General features: G+C 43.7%; 1 protein-coding gene across 5 annotated transcripts in view; it reads right to left on the bottom strand.

The window, feature by feature from the left end:
• The window catches only part of ZNF276 (zinc finger protein 276), a 300,147-nt gene that overhangs the window by 75,319 nt on the left and 205,442 nt on the right, over positions 1 to 19,386 (bottom strand). For all 5 annotated transcript variants that reach the window (XM_078668236.1, XM_078668239.1, XM_078668237.1 and 2 more), the window contains 3 exons: positions 11,567 to 11,680; positions 11,374 to 11,449; positions 4,229 to 4,346 (listed from right to left, as the gene is read on the bottom strand). In XM_078668236.1, coding sequence (XP_078524362.1) covers positions 4,229 to 4,346; positions 11,374 to 11,449; positions 11,567 to 11,680 — 308 coding nt within the window. The remainder of the gene's footprint in view (positions 1 to 4,228; positions 4,347 to 11,373; positions 11,450 to 11,566; positions 11,681 to 19,386) is intronic.

Below are 19,386 nucleotides of genomic sequence, written 5' to 3'. Positions count from 1 at the left end.
AAGAAAGGTCAGGGGCATCCAGAGGGACATCCATCACTTCCAGTGGAAGGTCAAAGCCTCCCAATCTCCACGAATGAAGGTGTAAATAGTGGAGATTCGGATGCTATAACTTACCCTCTTTCTGGTGCATAAAATCTGTCTGAAAGGGAAACGGTTGCAGAGGAAAATGCTCAGGGTTTGAAGTCTGGAGTGCCAGATGCTCCAAGTGCAAACCAGGGCGCACCACAATGACATGTGCTTGGGTCTGCCTGCCTTTTTCCAAAACCTTAGAGTGTTTCTGTAAGTAGGTTAGCTTTTGTCTCTTCATTTGGAAGAGGTAGCCACCATCCTTAATGAAACCAAAAACAAGAGGTTTTCCTAAGTAGGGGGCACATGTTTAGAATGAAGAGCAGAGTTAAGGCCACTGGCATTCTATAAATTAATACAGAGATCAGTATAATGCATGGGGAGAAAGTTGTCTGCCTCCTCATCATTGTCCTTATCGTGCTGAACTGGGTCAGGAATTTGAATTACATCACTGTCTAGAGTAGAAATTGACTTTGGTTCCCACATGGCTGCGCTTTTATAATTATCTAGTGCAACATGGGATAACCAATTGCAGAATAGGGATCCATATCTTTGGGAGACGCCAACAGATCTAATACAGAAGCCACTGGTACAACATCAAGCAGGGCCTTTGGCACAGTTGAAGTTCTGTGCCAGAGATGGGGTTGGCAGGCTCTTAGCAAAGTCACTCAGTGCTCTGGTTTCACAATAAAGGACGTTCAAGAACAAAAAAAGGAATCAATGCCAACATGGTAGGGTGGTGCTTATGCAAGTCATGTCTAGGATTGAATCAGCTGCATAGGAGACTGATGGTGTCCCCTTCCAGCATTCAGGAGCTATTTCAAGTTTTTTCCAGATACAGACCGGCACCTGTAAGGAAATGGCTCTTTCTGTATGATCCCCTCAAGTCTTGGGCTCATGCTGCTGTTTCTCGACTCGGATAGTCCACTGAGGCCTGGTAATCAGACTTCAATACCAGTGCCCTGACCCTAAAGTGTATGTCAAATTGGTTGTACCCAATTGGTAATGGCATACTTACCTGCAAGTCCTAATATATGGTACCCTGATACAGATAGGCCTGTAAGCTAGAGGGGTAGCCCAGGGATTGCAGTACTAGTTGTGCCACCCGCAGGTCCCCCAAGTAAAACTAGTCCCCCAGTATGCCACTACAGACTGGCAGAGCAGTCGTGCACCGGTAGCCCGTCTTTGCCATTGCCCACTACCTCCCCTGTACATCTGTGTAAGTCACCCCTCTGGCAGGCCTACAGAGTCCTAAGGCAGGGTGTAACATATGACTCTGGCAGGACATGTACCTTACATGTCTTAACAGTAAGCATGCAAAACTACAGTTTTTATTAGGGAAAGACTTGGTCGCCCAATCGGTGAGTGCAGAATTGGACGCTTACATGTCAGCTGTGCTAACTCCGGAATGGTGCAACCAAAATTAATGTAACTTGTGGCAGTGTGCAGTCTTTACAAAGCTGCCACTTTGTTGCCTTTAAAACGGCAGTGACTTTCTGGGCACACATGGAGCCTTTGAAGAGCAGATGTGTGACACTATGGGGTAGGGCTGACCCACTGTTTAGGTAGACAGGCTGGCAAGGGGAGCAGAGAGAGGAAACCAGTTCCTAAACCGGGTTCCCCAGGGGCATGTAGCCCTAAGGTAGCCACACCCCAGGGGTGGTCTAGTGAGATGGACACGCTTGGGAGTAGGCAGAAAGTTGCATCCTGGGATAGCCAAAAGCCACACTCCACAGCAAGTGGTCACCAGGTGGGAGGGACCTGGTAGTCCATTGGTTACCACCACATCCTGCCCAGGGCATTTTTCGAGTATAAAAGGGCCAACCCTTGCACTTAGACCTCAGATCTCAACTGACCTGGAAGAAGGACTACCCTGCTTCACTGAGGGGCCAGCAAAGAGAGGCTGCACCGTTGAGGGCTGCACCTACTGCACCTGGTGGCTAGAAAGAGAGCCTGTGAATCAAATGGACTTTTGGACAGTTTTATTGTGAATGAAAAAGTCAAGTTGGATGAACTTTGATAACTATGGAATAAAACATTAAATCAGGAATACAAAAAGTTTTGCAAATTACTTCTTTGAAGCTGTGCGACTGGTTCACGCAGTACCGAGTTGCTGCTATTGTCTCTTTAGAAAGAAAGCCTGCCATGTCCAGCTCAAGAAGAAGTGATCTCCAGAGCCCAATGAAGCCTAGTGACTCCAAGGGCCAGTCGAATGGTCTTCTGTTTGTAGCACCAGGACACAAAAGCTGGAAACTGAAGCAAGTTGGAAGCCTAACATCTTCAAGTCACTACCACCGCTGCAGGGCAGCACCAGCGACCAAGACTCAATGCACAGAGTTGCACCCAAATTCACTGAGCCCTGTCGGAGACCTCAGAAGGCAAGTTATCAAGTCAGGAAAGCTTGGCCTGTGACCAGGACACTGTGCGACTGGTAGTCCAGCGGCGACTGGACTTTGGCCAGACGTGAGAGCACCTTGTTTAAGTCGAGCCTGCAACCAGGACCCCCCGTACCATCTTCATGGACTGAGGAGTGCCTGTCGAAAGATCCCCGTCAACCATTTAGCATCCGTAGAGCATCTTCAGCATCTTTCATCCCTTGCATCAGAACCACTCCATAGGAATCCACTGCAACACAGATAAAGTGCCTGGATCTCCTGGAGGAGTGCTTCTTCTGTGGAGGTAACTGTTTCCAAGGACCCTGCTTGTCTTTCGAACTAGCTCCCTGCTGGAGGTGGTCTCCCCAAGTACTTCTACCCGACCACATTGACATTTAACCCAGGTTTCCTAAAAAAAATGTCTTGGTGGCAAATTCGCTGACTTTGCCAAGGCTCATTTGAGGGTGAGTGAAGATGCTTTATTATTATCTGTACATTTCATATCTCTGCAACAATCCAGTGCATCTTTTTGTTCTAGTGTCTAAATTCTTATAAAATACAGTCCATTTTTATAAACTGGTGTTGGGTTTCTCGAGTATCGGTATCTTCTTCAATAGTTTTGGCGCTATTTAAATGCTTTGCACTCGTCCCTCAGTGTAAGCCTGCTGCTCAGTTTCACAGCTACACAGCTAACCTGAGTTGAGCTGAGGGATTGACAAACTAAACTTAATGGATCTAAAGGGGTTGGTAAGTGTACAGCATGGTGAAGTTGCACAACTACATCATATAATACACCACATTTCCTCACAGCACTTAATTCAAAAGGTGAAGACTCTGCCAGAAAAACAAATCAGAATATACTGTATAGATGGCATCCTACTCCTGTTTGACATCATACTACAGAGAGCAATAAGTCAGAGGTTTGGCAGTGGGGAGAGAGGAATAATGTTCCACATTTTTTGGCACGGTCCTCTATCAAGCTGCTACTGAGATGGGTTACTGTTAGATATTGAGCAGACCACTTGAACTTTTGAGGTGTACAAGACTAAATTAGTCCTACTGAGTTGCTTGCCATAGATGATGACGTCTGGGAGAGAAGAATCACAGAATATTGTAGGTTTTCTTTTTCTTAGTGGTTTAACAGGTGATCTTTTGCAGGTGGAGACACTTATGGGTCCCCAGATCAGCTTGTCTGTATCACAGAATGTGGTTCATGCTGGGATTGGAAAGGTAGCACACTACCCTGGTGGATGGGTCGAGCACCAGTTTAAGAGGCTGTACGGTCCAAAGACTTTAGGAAACCAACATGCTAGATAACAATGACGGTCTTCTGATGGGGCTCCAGAAGGAACGTTAGCAGTCAGAAAAGGGGGCATGTGCAATTACATGGACTCTAAAGTGGCTTCAGAGAAGTGGGATGGGTCATCAGTCCAGTACATTGCCAACAGAGCTTGGGGAAAAGAATCTTGTTGGGGTTTGGCCACAGGGTAGTGTGGGAACTGAGACACAGTGGAGTTTGGATTTGGGGGACTCTTTTACTAGTCTGTATTTGGTTGCTCTTTTTACTTGCAAAACTAATAAAATAATAGAAAATTAATAAACTGCGACATTACTATCACTTAAGTAGGGTCTATTTTTATTTAAATTCAGATGGCATTCATTTTAACAATCTTATTCCACTTTAGTTCTTATATCTCTTTGTCCTATTCCACAAGAAGGTCATAAATGTAACCTCTTAATGCAGTCTTCTGTGCCACATGGAAGAAAAGTTTGCTCATTAAACTTACCTGTGTGTATGAGCTTTACATGGCGCTGAAGGTATCTATCGATCATGAATACTTTGTTACAGCCAGGGTGGGGGCAGGGCCTCTCTCGCACCTGCTCATGATGCTCTTTAATGTGTTTCTAAAACGAAAAGAAAACAAACTCAAGACCTTATAACTAACCACCATCATAGTGTAATTTAACAGCTTTAAAACAAGTATTAACAAAACCAATATCTCGCCTTTATAATACAACTGCCAACTTATTGACTTTGACAATGCTCGATGGAATAGCAGCATTTTAAAAGAGGCAAAAGATAACCAAAATCAAAATACTGCAGGAAAAACAAACGCACATCTGAAGGTATCTCCGAACATTACATTGAATCCACTATTTTCAATCTTTATAAAAGGAATGGCCTAGTTTACACCTATCTTTCACTGAGGAAACTGAACAGAATTTTATAAGGAAGTGTCAGAATTTAAAGAAAAATGCTTAACAAGGCCTAATTTACTTTCCACATGATTCAGAATTGAAACAAATGTAGGAACCAGCTGGTCCTCATCCTTAGCCTAAGTGGTAGATTTATGGACCCCCTGAAGATCACACATCTCCTTTTCAGTCATGGTAAGTACACCTTCTGCCTCAAACGTCAGCTAAATGAGTGCACCATAAATGCCTTTGTGTGCCAAGGCCTGATCTTTCATGCAATCTGTGAAATGAAATCCATAAAGATTGCTCTTTGTCATACCTTGGCAAAAATAAATCTGTTGCTATGCTTTCGCAGGCAAGCTGGGAGGGGTGAAGAGATACACAGAGTGTGGGCGGGGGAGATATTTAAAGAGGATGCAGCAAATATGGGAGAGAGCTCGAAAACACACACACTCTCATGGGGTGTATGCTGAGAGAAAAAGGAAAAAGAAGTTACCTGAATGTAGACAGTGGAAGAATAAAAGCAATGCAATAATAAGGATGGTAAAGAGGCTACACTTCAATGGAGAGACAAACACAAGAAGAGCAAAACAAGTCACTGAATAACAAGCAAATAAAATGAGAGTGACATTAAAGCCAACCAATGGTAATCTATGAGTGGGTTCTTTCGCAACCAGAAAGCAAAAAGCTGTATGGTAGTCAAGCCCTAAAAGATTCAAAGATTCTCCACTGCTCCCCTAACAATGTGCCTCAACTCTGCAGTAAGACTCTTAACACGATCAAAACAATTTGACCACATCTCTCCTCATCTGAAGGCTCTGAACTAGCTTTTATTCGAAGCCATAATTCAACTTAAACTGGCCTGTATTACTCACAAAGCCCGCCACCACAAAACACTGATGTATCTTGCTAAAACAAAATCAAGATTTCAGGGGGAGGTGGAACTTCGCGGAGCGCCAGAGATCTAGTCCTGAAACCACCATTATTCCAGAAGAAGAAAACCTATGACAGAGCCTTCCTGGAGCGGCCCCTAAAATCTGGAACTTGCTTCCCCCTCACATCAGAGGAATAAGCTCTACTTCTGCCTTCAAGAAGGGAGCTAAGATCTTCCTTATGAACGAATTCTTACCGGGGCGGACGACTGAACTCAATCCTCTTCACCCCTCAACCCATGCTGCCACCCGCCTATTCTTACTATTTTCCATTAGCGATGACTCTGCTCTCTCCATCGAGCTCTATCATAACAACTTTGTTCCTGAATTGTTGCATTACAGTAAGTCCATACTAGCTGAGATCTATCATTTATTGTACATGTGTTTTACTATTTACATAGAACGTCCTCAAAGTAATATTGTTTAATTCAAGCAGGAGCTACTAAGCCTAACTAGGGGCAAGGGGCCTTTTACTCCTGATGTCCCTCAGCCTGACCTACTATGGGTCCTGTGCAAATGGGCCAAGTACCCCTTCAGTACTTGATTCTCAGTGGTAGTACAGGTCAAGCAGTCGAAGACTTCTCGGGTGTGGGTGAACACAAGGGGAAGAACATAGGCACACAACTCAAAATATGGTCATCAGTAGCAATAAATGATTGCCTAATCAAATACTTGTTTTTATTAAAAAAAAAGTATTTATATAACATAAAGTGACATTCAGCAGTCACAAGCAATACAGAGTCCCCTTGGGTATGGTCTCTCGTGATTTTAGAGGCAGATTCCCGAGTCCCACTCATCTTCCCCTAGTGGTAATTCTCCACCCACCTTAGGCGGCATTCAGGTTAAGCCCAACTAGTAGTCCGAGTTTCAAGAATCCCACACCAACTTATATTAAAGTCAAAAAGGCTCAAGCACCTAAGAGCTATGACAGGACAGTTTCCCTAGGCTGCTTTGGTTGTAAATCAGTCTTACCCGCACCAGCAGGACCTGCATCACCAGAGTCTCCAAGCATGCCCCCTTTGTGGTTGTGGAATCTGCAGTGGCCACCTCTAGAAAGTTCTTCACATGAGACCCTGGAGGGGCGGTGGTCAGCTGTCCTGGAGCTCCTCACCCACAGTCCTGCAGACGTTTTTTGTTTATACATCTTCTGACAGAACCCACATAATTTTACCTAATGTGTAGGTCAAAGGCACACTACATATACTGAGAGATGTCTGTGGCAGTCTTCTTCCTCCCACCGGAAAGGCACACCACAAAAAGTGAAGGCTTTGTTAGTATAAATTACCTCACACATTTGTGAGAACAGGTAGATTAGCTGAAGGCAGTGAATGAAGTAAGTAAGTTATTTTTGGGGAAAAAGCTTCTACAAATTGAAAGGTTCTCCCTAAAGTACTAGAATTACTTCACGGACAATGTCATGAGTGATGTAATATTTGAGGTCTAAGTAGTAGTTAGCTCAGGTAACTAGAACTGCTGAATTTGTACGGTTTTAGCTGAAGACAGTGAATGAAGTAAATAAGTTATTTTTGGGGGAAAAAGCTTCTACACATTGAAAGGTTCTCCCTAAAGTACTAGAATTACTTCACGGACAATGTCATGAGTGATGTAATATTTGAGGTCTAAGTAGTAGTTAGCTCAGGTAACTAGAACTGCTGAATTTGTACGGTTTTGTTTACGAGTAAAATCTGAGCCTAAGCAGAACGTCCCTGTAACCTTTGTTTTTTTTCAGTGAATTTGAATGTTTTTTAAAATTCTATTTCCTAACTATAATGCCCCTGTAACTTTGATTTCTTTTAGATTTCTAAGGTTTTTTAATGTTATTGCCTAACCATAACATCACCATATTAAGTGAATCTCTAAGGTTTTTTAAAAATTTTATTTCCTAACTGTAACCTTTGAGAGGGAGTGTGTGAGGTAATGAGTGCATGAGTGGGTGTGTGAGGGAGTGCGTGAGTCTCTCAATGTGATTGTGAATGTCTATATGAGTCTGGGAGTGGCTGCATAAGTGTGTCACTGGGAGTGTGAGTGGGTGTCTGAGTGAGTCTGTTAGTAGGTTTGCAAGTGCCTCCATGAGTGTATGAGTGGTTCTGTTAATCTCGGAATGGGTCTGTGAGTGAGTGTGTTAGTCTCTGAATGGGCCTGTAAGTCGGTGTATGAGTGGATGTATGGGTCTGTCAGTGGAGGTATGGGTCTGTCAGTAAATGCATGAGTGTCTGAGAGGGTCTGTGAGTGGGTGTATGTGTCTGAGTGGATGTGAGAGTTTCTGAATGGGTGTATGAGTGGCTATATGAGTCAGTGAGTGGGTGTGTGAGTGAGTGACTGAGTGCATCTGTCAGTGGATATGTGAGTGTTTAAGTGTCTGTGTGGGTGACTCGACCACAAAGGAACCACACCTGCCCTTTTATCCAAGAAGAGTCTACAATTTTGCACAAAATATCTACCCAAGTAGAGTTCTTTCTACTTGTTAATTACTAAGCGCTACCTCCTTGGGTAAATGTACAGTATGTATTCAACAACACAGCTGCGTAAAGGAGCACGAGGAAATGCTATCAGTGGTGTGCGTTTTGGCAATGTGATTGTTTTAAGTGTGTCTTTATACAGAAAAATATGATAACATGAATCCTCATATAGAGAAGACAACGAGAATTCAAAGAGATAAATCTCCATCAAACAAGGGTCCTTCCTCTTAACTATAGGAAATAAGTGCTTCTTTGCTTAGTGGAGATGTCCTCATATTCCTCTGTATCAAGAACTCTTCACCTAAATCAGTGGGAAACACGCAGAGGGGGGGGGCGCTTGTTAAGTCGACCATCATCCTGGCAGGAAGACCTTTGGATACTACTAAGGTGGGCAGGGCCAAATGGGGAAGCATCCAAGTGACTTTCACATTTGCATACTCCTAGCAATTTAAAGGAAGAACCATGGACTCTGCTCTCACCAGGAGAGGCCACGAAACAGCCCACTCATCATGGGCACATACAGATTGCGCTCCAATAGATCAACAATGCAGTCACCTCAATGCAGGATTTAAGATCGTTTTTCAATATACTATGGAATTGCAGAGGAAACACACTGGCTATGCCTTCACCAAGCCCAGGAGTTAGGATCATATGTCCTTTGAAAAGTGGAGCTTCAATGGAGTCACTGCTATGTTTATGTGTGTAGATGCTTACTGTTGAGGTTACTTTTTGTGCAATGAGCATCAGGGCCAAAACTGCCCTGGGGACCCCATCTTCGGAGCCCGGACTTCAAATTCTGGGTGTCCTGGAACCCACCCAGGGCACCCAGTCAGCACCGTTGGGGTTCTGCGGGAGGAGCCTGCATGCCCCTGCGGTCGCTAAGAGCTACCGGCCTCCTGAGGGAGCCGGCATTGCTCTAACACACAGGGAGCTGCTAAACATACAGTTCCCTGTGTGTGAGAGCAATTCTTTTGTCTGTGTCCCTGCCCACGGAAACAGCCCAAAACTCTGCTCTCTGCAAGTGGGTGCGGTTTTACAGCTCTCGTTTGCTGGGATCGGATTTCGTGTTTGCTCTGACTTGACGGGAGCGCCAAGTCAGAGGAAACAGCTATGTCTGTGTGGTGGGGCACCCCGGGGACATAGCAGGTGGTGGTCCCCAGGGCCATTTGCGGCTCCAGGAGGGGGCCGCATGGCCCTCTCCTTCTGTGTTGACAGGCTTGCCTCGGGGAGGTGGTGGTTCCTCGGGCCATATATGGCTCAGGAGGTGGACCCACTTTAAAATATTATTTTGGCCCTGGGGAGGTGGTGGCCCAGGGGGTCCATGTGGCCCCCCACAATTTACTTATTTTTTTTACCTGGGGAGGTGGTGGGCCACGGGCATCTGTAAGCCCAGGAGGGGTGGTCTGCGTGCCCCCCCCCCCTCCCTACCTCAATATTTATAGGAAAGCCCCGGGCGGTGGTGGTCCGCAGGGCTACTAGAAATCCCAGGAGAGGGGTCCAGGTGGCCCTCCCTTCATTATTTGAAATAAAGCCCAGTGAGCTTCAGGAGGGGGTCCCCTGTGTGCCCCCCTCTATTTTTTTAAAAATAAAATGCCACCAGGACCTGGTCTTACTGGGGACCTTTATCAAAACCAGCATTTGTTTTTTTGCTGCAAATTTGGAATTTGTCAGGATTTTGTGGCAAAAACCTTTTTCTAAAAAATGTTTATTTGCCCTGGTGGAGTCCCTCTGGGACCCCACAACCAAGGCTAGGGGGTTAGGGTATTCTTAACCTGCCCCCTTTTCTGTTTCTTGCATTTTGTTTGTGCCGGCTGCCAACACTTTCTGGTTGATGTGTTGGTAGCCAATCAGAGTTCAGCAGATCTCAGCACAAGATTGTCCTGGTTTCCAAATTATTTGAGGTCGTAGATATACAAATTTGGATTTCCTTACATTTCTCAACAACTATTGAACTGATTTACACCAAAAAACAAAAAGCACAATCTGCAAAACTAAAAGCTAGCTTTCTGCCAAATTTGGTGTAATTCCATCCAGATATATATATATACATATACATATGCATATACACATCTTTTCATATTCTCCAGCCCAAAAAGCAAGAGTTTCTTGGTATGCAAGAAGGACTCCATGTACAATAGAAAAAGTTAGACTATGTTGGTCTTCCGAGGGTATCTCTGAACACGAAAGATGACAGGCAGAGAAATCAATCCATGTTTTCACAAGGGGTTGATAATTACTTTACTCACTTGCTTCTAGGCTTCAGCACAGCCCCTACTTGAAGTAGTACAAAGATATAGAAGTCTGATTCTGCCTTTGAGCAGCCTACTTTCTTCATGCTTTTAAGCTGCAATAGATGCGATCTCACAATCATGCAGTTTTAATATCATGATTTTCAGACAGGGAGAGCAGCAATTTCAAGTCTTCTTTGCTCCTCATTTTTCCACATTAAACACAGTTATGAAAAGAAAAGCCATAAATACAGGAAAAAACATATCCTTTAGCATTTTTACAAAAGGAAGAAATAGAAAAGTGCAAATAGGTTTACTGAAGAAAAGACCAGCTTGAAATTAGAAACTGAAAAGAATCATTGGTCCTCATTATGCTTGATGAATTTTGGTGAGGAATCTCACATCCCAGTCAATAGCCCTTGCAAAACAAAAATGCAAATACAAGATCTGTCCCTGGAATGAAGAATAACTCAAGGACTCATGAATATGAGATTTCTTTTCAGTGTTTGTTCTCCAATTCCAGGGGCAAATCTCCTGAAAATGTCAGTGGGAGGTCCAAGGGTGGCAATGGGTCAAGGGAACATTTGCAGGCCAGGGTTGAGCACTGTATGCTCTCCCTGGAATACTGCAGGGTTAGAGTGGGGCCTAGTTTGTGCTAATGCCCGCAGCCCCTGCCTTGCAACAGTTTAATAGAGTAACTGGGTCCAGAATCACCAGGCTACTATCCCAGGTGGTAGTATCACCCCCAGAGTTAATGCTCCAGGGAATTAGGGCCACTTTTAATAAGGGCCTTAGCATTAGAGGAACCTCTCTTGCAGGACAAAAAAAGAGAAGCGAGGAAGAGATGATAAAATACACATAATTCTTAAATCAGGGTTGCCCTTGTTGTTTCTAATTATCATTCAATTCAGTAGTAGCACCTATAAATCTTGGGGCCTAAGAAGTTGACCAATGTTTACAGCAATCAACGCAGATAAATAAAAAAGCTTCATCAAGGAAAATGTGTAACCCTTAACTGTACACAGACCTTTAAGCATCTTATATACTTGCCTTTGCACTTAACGTGAGTAATAGGAGACCAGATATAAAAAAATCAATCATGCTTTCTATACTCTACCTTCATGCCATCTGCCCCTCTATATACTGCAGTACATCCCTGGTAAGGACACTTATAAATGGTAGGCAGCTCTTCTCTGAAAAGTAACAAAAATACCACAGTGATAAGACTCACTCAGCAAAGGTAACCTCTCATGGTGCATTTTCAAAACAGTTTCTATATGCCTGCCATGCATTCCTCAATCTTTACGCACCTTTCAGGCTTGAACTTATTTTTCCAGCCTGGTTTTGGCCCTGGTTTCTTTCTCTCCTTCGGCTCCTCTAGCCTTTTAGCTTCATTGGTTGCAATACTTTTTTTAAGCACTGTGCTGAGAACACAAAAAGGAATGTTTTGAAGAGGCCTCTCGGAAACTCATCCATTGTGTGGTTTGTAGGTTAGACAAGTCATTCAAGCACATACACAGGTATTACGTGACGTTTTGCACACATACGAAATATTAAGGATACTTTTTTCAAAAAATGATTGCCATGACAAAAGCAGTACATAGTATGTTAAGTAGACATTAGCATATGATATGGCAATGACGAATACAATATCAACAATCACATAACAATGCAGATTCATACAAGGATAGGTACATGCAGTTTTATTCTTTATAGCTGGCTAGCTAACAACACATCTATTTGTATCAGTCAGTGAGTTCAGGGAGGAGTAGCAAATAGGAGCGGAGCGGCTGCGAAATGTTCTTGGGATAGAGAAACTAGGGACAGCAGTGTTGCATAATTGTTGCTAGTAGTCTTGCAGTACATGAGAGCCCTAATCCAGGCCTTCACTGACTGTGGCGCAGGCACCCCCCAATTTATTTATGTATGTATTTATTCATTTATTTATGCATTTTTATATAGCGCGGACTTTACCCGAAGGTGTCAGTGTAAAGAGATCTGCCTCTTGGCTAGTAGCAGGGCAATACCAGTAAAGCGCAGCATCCCAGCCGCTGGAGGACGGACTTATCCCAGCAGTGCAAGCAGTGGGGAGGGGGGTCAGCTCCGATTCCACCATTAATGCCAGATGCTTAAAGACAGTCTCCCAGAATGCAAGGTCAGGGGGGCAATTCCATGCCAGATGAAAGTCGTCAGCGTGCTCAGCCGCACACTTCTGGCAGTTGTCAGGCCTAGTTGGATCCATTTTTGCAACCAGTTTTGGGGTAACATAAGCTTTATGTATATATTTAAAGGTGGAGTAGTTTGTGCTTGTGTAAAATTTTGTGTAAAATTGAGTTACAGTATATTTTATCTATGCTCACCTTTCCATGACCCCTCTGTACTGCAGTCACAAAACAATCCAATACTAACAAACACAAATTAAAAGGAGCATACAATTATTTAATCAGTTTAGCTCAATTCACAGCATTACGACAAATTCCATGCAATTCTATATCCACATATGTTCATTGTTAATGTCCAATTAAACTTTCTCAGGAGTCGTGTAGGTCAGTTTCAATCCACTTTATTGAAGTTTATTTATTAGAACAATTGCACATCAGCCCATCCAATGTGTTTTGTTCATGAGGGCTTCATCAGGGTTTGGTTGTTAGTCAATCCGTGATGTTGCAGTGAGTGAAGTAAAAAAGCAGAAGTCTGGTATGACCAGAGCATCCGTCCTCTGATCAGGCTACCACTTTGCAAGGACCTCCTGTCTCAACAACAGGGCAACGAATCTGCGCAATCTACACCTACATGCCTGGAGACTGAGCAGCAGCAACTGCCAGCTTTTGATCTCACACCTGAAGTAGTGGATGCCATCCTTACCACCAGGTTACCTTCCACAAAATCCATTAATGCTGAACATTGCGACAAATTTGTGGCCTAGTGTGGTGTGTGCAAAGCTGTTAAACATCCTTTTTGTTTGTTTTATCTGTGGCTTCATATGTGAGCCCCTTGAGCTGATGTATATCTGGACTGCCTTCCTCACTGCGATTACATCAGCTCCTCGCGTAAGTGTACTTCATACATTTTTAGTGCAACTGCCCTACACCCCCTTTATTGCTGAAAAGCTGGTGCTGAGGACTCGGGCAGCATTCTTGCCAAAAGTCGTGACTCCTTTCTACATTGGACAATCCATTACTCTAACAGCGTTCTTTAATCTCCTTCACCCCTTGAAAGAAAAGGAGAGACTCCATCGATCGGACACCAAGAGGGCTTTAAGTTTTGACATTTTTCAGAGCAAGGACCATCGAGTCAACAATTACATTGTTGCAGGGTTATTTGGGGGCACAGAAAAAAAAGACTGTACTAAACAGGACTGAGTTGAGGATTGTCCTCTGCATTACAATCTGCTACACTGGCCAAGATGCAGGGTCTGGAAGATCTGAAAGCCCGTTCGACCAGAGCCAAGGCTGCTACCACTGCATTGGCATGCGGAGTACCTGTCCTTGACATTTGCTAGGCTGCAACATAGGCATCAGTCCATACATTCACAAAACATGTTTGCCTTGAAAGCCAAGTCCGGATGGAAGGATATTTCGACCGCTCAGTCCTGCAAGACTTTCTGGTCTGATTTCACCTCCACGTTATGGTGGTGGGGTGTGGAACTGCTTTGGTATCTATCCTAAGGTGAGGCATCTGCAGTTAAAAGTATCCATTACAAGAAAGTGCAACTTACCTTCAGCAATGCTTTTTCTAGTGGATTGTCTAACTGAAGATTCCGCATTATAATCCCACCTCCCAATTATTTAATAGCTAAAAAGGTCCTGTGTTAGTATTCAGCACACTGGTACCACCAATTGTTCATGGGTCCCGACTAGACCAGCCATCTCACACTTAGCTCCCCGGGATCGACTTCCCAGGATCAACATGAAAGGATCCTCACAGGGCCTCGCTCCATCCAGGCCCTCTCCTCCACCTCTTCCTCAGAGGATCCCCTGGTGTTGGCAGGCAGAAGGCTGGTGCTCTAGATGCAGGGTAATTGGTTTTGATGTTTTGATTAGTTTTGAAGTCCTGGGTGATGGCCCCTCACCCAGCAAGGAGACTGGCAGACATTGGTGCCTTGTCCTGGTTCAAGCAACCTAAAGTCTTGGTGATCCAGTTTAACTGCGCTCCTGAACAGTCTTGTTGAACAACTTGTGGGACTCATGCTCCCACCTTTATATTCAAAAAACCAGACACAAATATGACTTGTCTCTAGTCCTGTGCTATTCCTGTTGTGGTTGTTGACTTACCGCTGTCCTGTGCAGGATTGGCTATAATTTGATTGACATACCACACAGTCCAAGGGAGTAACTAAGGATTACACCTGGCTGTCACTCTCCACTGAATTATGCCTCACAAAGGTTGAAAGGCCATAGCCTTCACCTGGAGGTCCTTTCACATCGAGAAGCGTAATCACTCTAATACAGAGAGTGTGTTCATCTCTCTTTACTCCCTTGAGTCCCGTGATGCTTCATGGATTTCTTGTATGGCTGCTCTTGGCAACACTCCCCCTCGTTCCTCTTCAGTTAAAATCGTATGTCACACTCAACTGTTTCATTAATTTCAAACTTTACATTAGTAAACCGGTCTCAGCATCGCCTTACCAGTTCTCACTTCTTCAGAGAATCAAGCCTATTGCTACCTTTTAACTTTCAATTAACTTCCTCTTTACACCCTGGGTATTTTCTCTTTCAAGACTAGACTAGACAGCAGCACACTTTTGGGACTGCCTGCACAATGCCAAACCCTCAACCAAGACCTCAGACACCTCTGCTCACGTAATGAACTCTTTCCCACCTGCATCAGACACAACAAAGACAAGGCGTTGTGTACATATTCCTTTTATTACTTTCATCCCAGCAATAAAGAAAAACGACTTTATGACACCTCTTGAAAACCTGTTCCAAGTTTATTGGTAGAGATAGGGAGCTAAGAGCAAAGATTAAACCTATTTGTGTGTCTATGCCTTACCCTGGCGTTGCTGTATCCTCTTAATTTTTATTCACTCACTGAATCCTTTATTTATTTGCCTAATTTTGTATTGTGCAAACTTAACCCAAAGGAATCATTTGAAGTACATATAGATACAATGCTCAAAGCCCTTTCTTTTTATTGTTGTGTACGTATTCTTTAGAATATCCCCTTGCTTTGACCCTTCTTGTTTAGCTTTTAACCTTTCTCCTATGTTCGAGCAGATATCTTTGCTCCTCAAAGACCTCCCTCTGTCAAGGGCAGTCTATCTAGTACACATCTTCTCTGGAAGAACCCCTACTATACTCCCATTAGCACTTTTTGTCTCATTACCATTCTATGCATACACCTTTCTTTCCGCATTTCTTGAGTATCCAAGGGCCAGTGAGGGAGCGCCCAAGTAAATCCTACTCCTTAATGTGGTCTACCATTTTTTATGTTCCCGCCTTGACGATAGTCTCTTCCAGGGCAAGTGGTGAAACTCAGTAAGCAGTGGCCATCTTGGTTTGGGCTATCACCCATTAGGATGGTTTACTTCATCCTCTTTATCAAACATCTTTCATATCTATAGTAACCCCCTTGCACAGCAGCGGTTACTTTGTCCCACTCTCCTCTGATCAGATTGGGGCAGTTTCTCCACTGACACCTTTAGGGTGAAAAAAGATCAGTTAAATGGATTTTCAGCAAGCCTGTCAAAATTGATGTTGTCTGGAAACATTAACTTTGCTGCCTTGCCAATAGCTCACATTCCCTTCATTTCAGCTTTGACTTTTCAACAACTATATATATTATTTACAATCGTACCAATACTGGGTTTATTACTGGCCTTTCTAACCTCTAATTCTACCTAAACTACCTGAACTATTATGCTCTGAATAGGCATGATGGGGTCATCATCCCTCCCTTCTGCCTCAGAAAGCGCAGCGGAGTCACACCACTGAAGAATATAATGCCTGCCTACAGTCTTTTATGGATAAGGCTATCCAGCAGTTATCTTTTGTGTGGCACTTCTCTCTCATGGAAGCTCGGTCCTTTCTTCCACACAGCTAGTGCTTCAGGAGCCCTTCGACTCATAGGGTGTCTTTAAAGATGCCGAAAACCAGATCTGATAGAGACTGATGACAATGATGCTATTGAAAAAGACTCCATATATCCAGAGCCCTGCATATGAGCAAGAAAAGTAATGCTGGTTTTCCTTTTGCAACTCGCTGCCTTCTGCCTAAATTCGCTCTTCATCACAAGTCTGGTCAGCCTCCAACCCTCAACCCAAGCCAACCATTCTAGAACTCCCAGGTGAGCAAATGTTCGATTTGGCCGATTTGAAACACCTGAAGTCATGTGTTTGAATCCTTATTCCACGTCAGTGAGTTTAGCAGCCGCTGTTTATTCACTTCTGCAAGAAAAATGTGGAAATCTCCTGTTTACTTTGAGTCTCATTGTCCCTCTTTCTCCAGAAGAGGGTGTACCATTCCGAAAGTCAGCCATCACCTTCTAAGGTTCCTGAAGAACACCTGTTGTGAGCCCTGGCTGAGTCCTTGGTCTTTCAGGAACTAGGTTATAGCAAATCAAGATTGGGTAGACCCGATGCCCCATGCAGGTCCTTGGCCTGATAAGCCCTAGTTAGGTCTCAGCTAGACAGCGCATACACTGTCTCAAAGAGACACGTTGTTTTCAATCCGTGGGCTTTAGCCCGCCCATAGGCTTACATTTGCTTGCTCTATTGTCACTCTCATATCCTTTGTCACCATATGTCCATGGCGTGCATGTGTCATGCCTCCTCTTGTGTTTAGCCCTCCCCAAGAGCATGGACCAAGTACTTTTGTCCATCCACTTCTCCTGTTTTAGGTGCTACTTTTTTATTTGTGTTTGAGCACTCCACACAAGGGCTCATTTTTTCAATCCCTCAGTCCTCCATCTTCTGTTGCCTCACCCCCCTTCCACCCACTCAATCCTAGGGCCGAGAGATACTCCAGCATTCATACAAGTTAAACACTACAATCATCCATTTGTCAAGAGTGACATGTCATTATCCCTGTATAAAGTAATATTATAATATGTTATATTGTTAACATTTTACAATTGAAAAAAAAAGTGCATATTTTCGAAAGCATGAAAATAGCTGAAATCCGTTGAAGAAACTGGGAAATGTAAGTTTGGCTTGTTATATCCTAATGTTTTAGAGTCTAAGGTATCCTGCTGAAAAGGTTTCCTTTCAGACATGGCTGATACATACATTGTAAAGTGAATGAGGATTGGTACTGACTGCAATCTGCCAAGCCTGAGCTGCGTGGCACCCTCCCTCTCTACTCCCTGAGCACTCATTGCACATGCGCAAATCTCTTTGCATTCCTGTGGACACGGCAAGAGTTTGCAGATGTCAGCATGAGCTGATTAACGGTGAAGACACCGCCAAAGCTTCAGCATACAAGGATGAGAGTTTGGGGTTGGAGGCCAAAATCGTAACCTTATTTTTTATGCTCTCTGCAGCCGCTTTCTACAGCATTACTTCTTTCCTGATCGTTGTGGTGAACAGGAGCGCGCATATCTTGTTGCATTTCAATTATAACTGCACTAAGAACAGTGAGAGTTTACAACGCGACATTTATTAGGGTTCTCTGAAATTTTACAAAGTGTTGTGTATACCGATCTGTTCTGTGCACGTTTCCATAAAGAATATTTTTCAGAAGAACTTCTAAAGCAATCGCACATTTTACCCGCATTCAGCTGACTAAATTAAACATTTTTCAACGGGCTTCCCTGCTTAAATTTCATTACAAGACGGAGGCTACATTATGCAATGACTTTTAATTGCAGATCCAAGCCAGTCGCATCACAATACAAAGGTTCCATTAAGAACACTGAGAAAAGGTAAGACATTACACATAGCAACCAACAGCCTCTTTTAAATGCGGCTCCAAACAGATAAGTAGCTCACTTCATCCTCTCTTATTTTAAGATTATTGTCTTTTAACCTTGTTATAGACATTATTTTCTGGGGAGGTTTAACTTAAAGGTGAGTTAATTCTCACATCATACTGCTTTTGAATTCTTTTCTGATTATCTTTCTATGGCCTTACCCCACTTCCTACCCTCCCTCCTCCCCGGATCTGCAATTTATGGAGATCCTTCTCCTCCTTTATCTCTTTTCCCTTTCAAAGCTTTAGTTATGTCGCTTTATACTCCTTTTAACGAGATACCCTTTCCCCTGCGATCGTGTCACTCGCTCGCTGAAGGGGGAATGGTTCTGGGAGATTTAGATCGTTTAGATTAAGGTGCATATAACCCCACAGGGGGTTATTACCCGCATTAAACACTGTTGTTTTTTTCGCAAAATGTTTGTAGAACGTTAGACCAGCACTGTGCCACGCGCCTGCAATGAGCCACGCGCAGCTCGCAATGTAACTGAAAGGCCCGCAGAGAGCCCGAGGAATCCTCCGCTTTGTAGCACATGCATGGCGTAGTCTTAAGGCGCTGCCTCTAACAAACGAAGCGCTGCCATGCCCAATGCTCTTACCGCTTAGCAAATAACGTGGAGCCTTCCACTTGCTTAGCGAATATTGTGGAGCCTTCTCTACCTCGGCCGAGGGTAACAGACAAGACGCACATGACGCGCTTTAGAGGAAAGTTCCCTGGCGAGTCTCACGCTTCGTGAGTGTCTCGCCTAGGGACTTTCCTCACTCGCCCGACAGTTGGTAATCAGCTGTTTGGAGGCATCGGAGCATCGCGGTTTCAGCTTTCTCTCTAGTTATTCACTGAGTCACTGGGCGCTAAAATTTTATAAACCGAGGGCTATAGGCACTTCAATATTTTATGCCTATGCTTACTCTCTTCCTTTAAGACTCCCTTAATTATATTCAGCCCCTTGTTTTAGCCCCTATATTAACAGTGGGGAGTACAGAATACAAGTAGGGGCGAATAGCATTTTATTACCAAAAAATATTAAATAAATAAATAAATAAATAATATATAAGGACAAGATGGAAAATGTATCTGACTCAGATTCAGAAGGAAACAGTGCTACAATCCCTAATTTTAGTAAAGAGGATTTTCGGACTATGATCCAGAAGGAAATGAAATCCTGTTTAAGGGAGACCTTTGCCCAATTTGCCCCTTATAAAAGGTGAGAAAGTGGGAG

Source organism: Lissotriton helveticus, chromosome 12, assembly GCF_964261635.1.
Source record: "Lissotriton helveticus chromosome 12, aLisHel1.1, whole genome shotgun sequence".
NCBI lineage: Eukaryota > Metazoa > Chordata > Amphibia > Caudata > Salamandridae > Lissotriton > Lissotriton helveticus.
The sequence above is the reverse complement of the archived record's forward strand: the minus strand, read 5'-3'. Positions and strand labels throughout refer to the sequence as shown.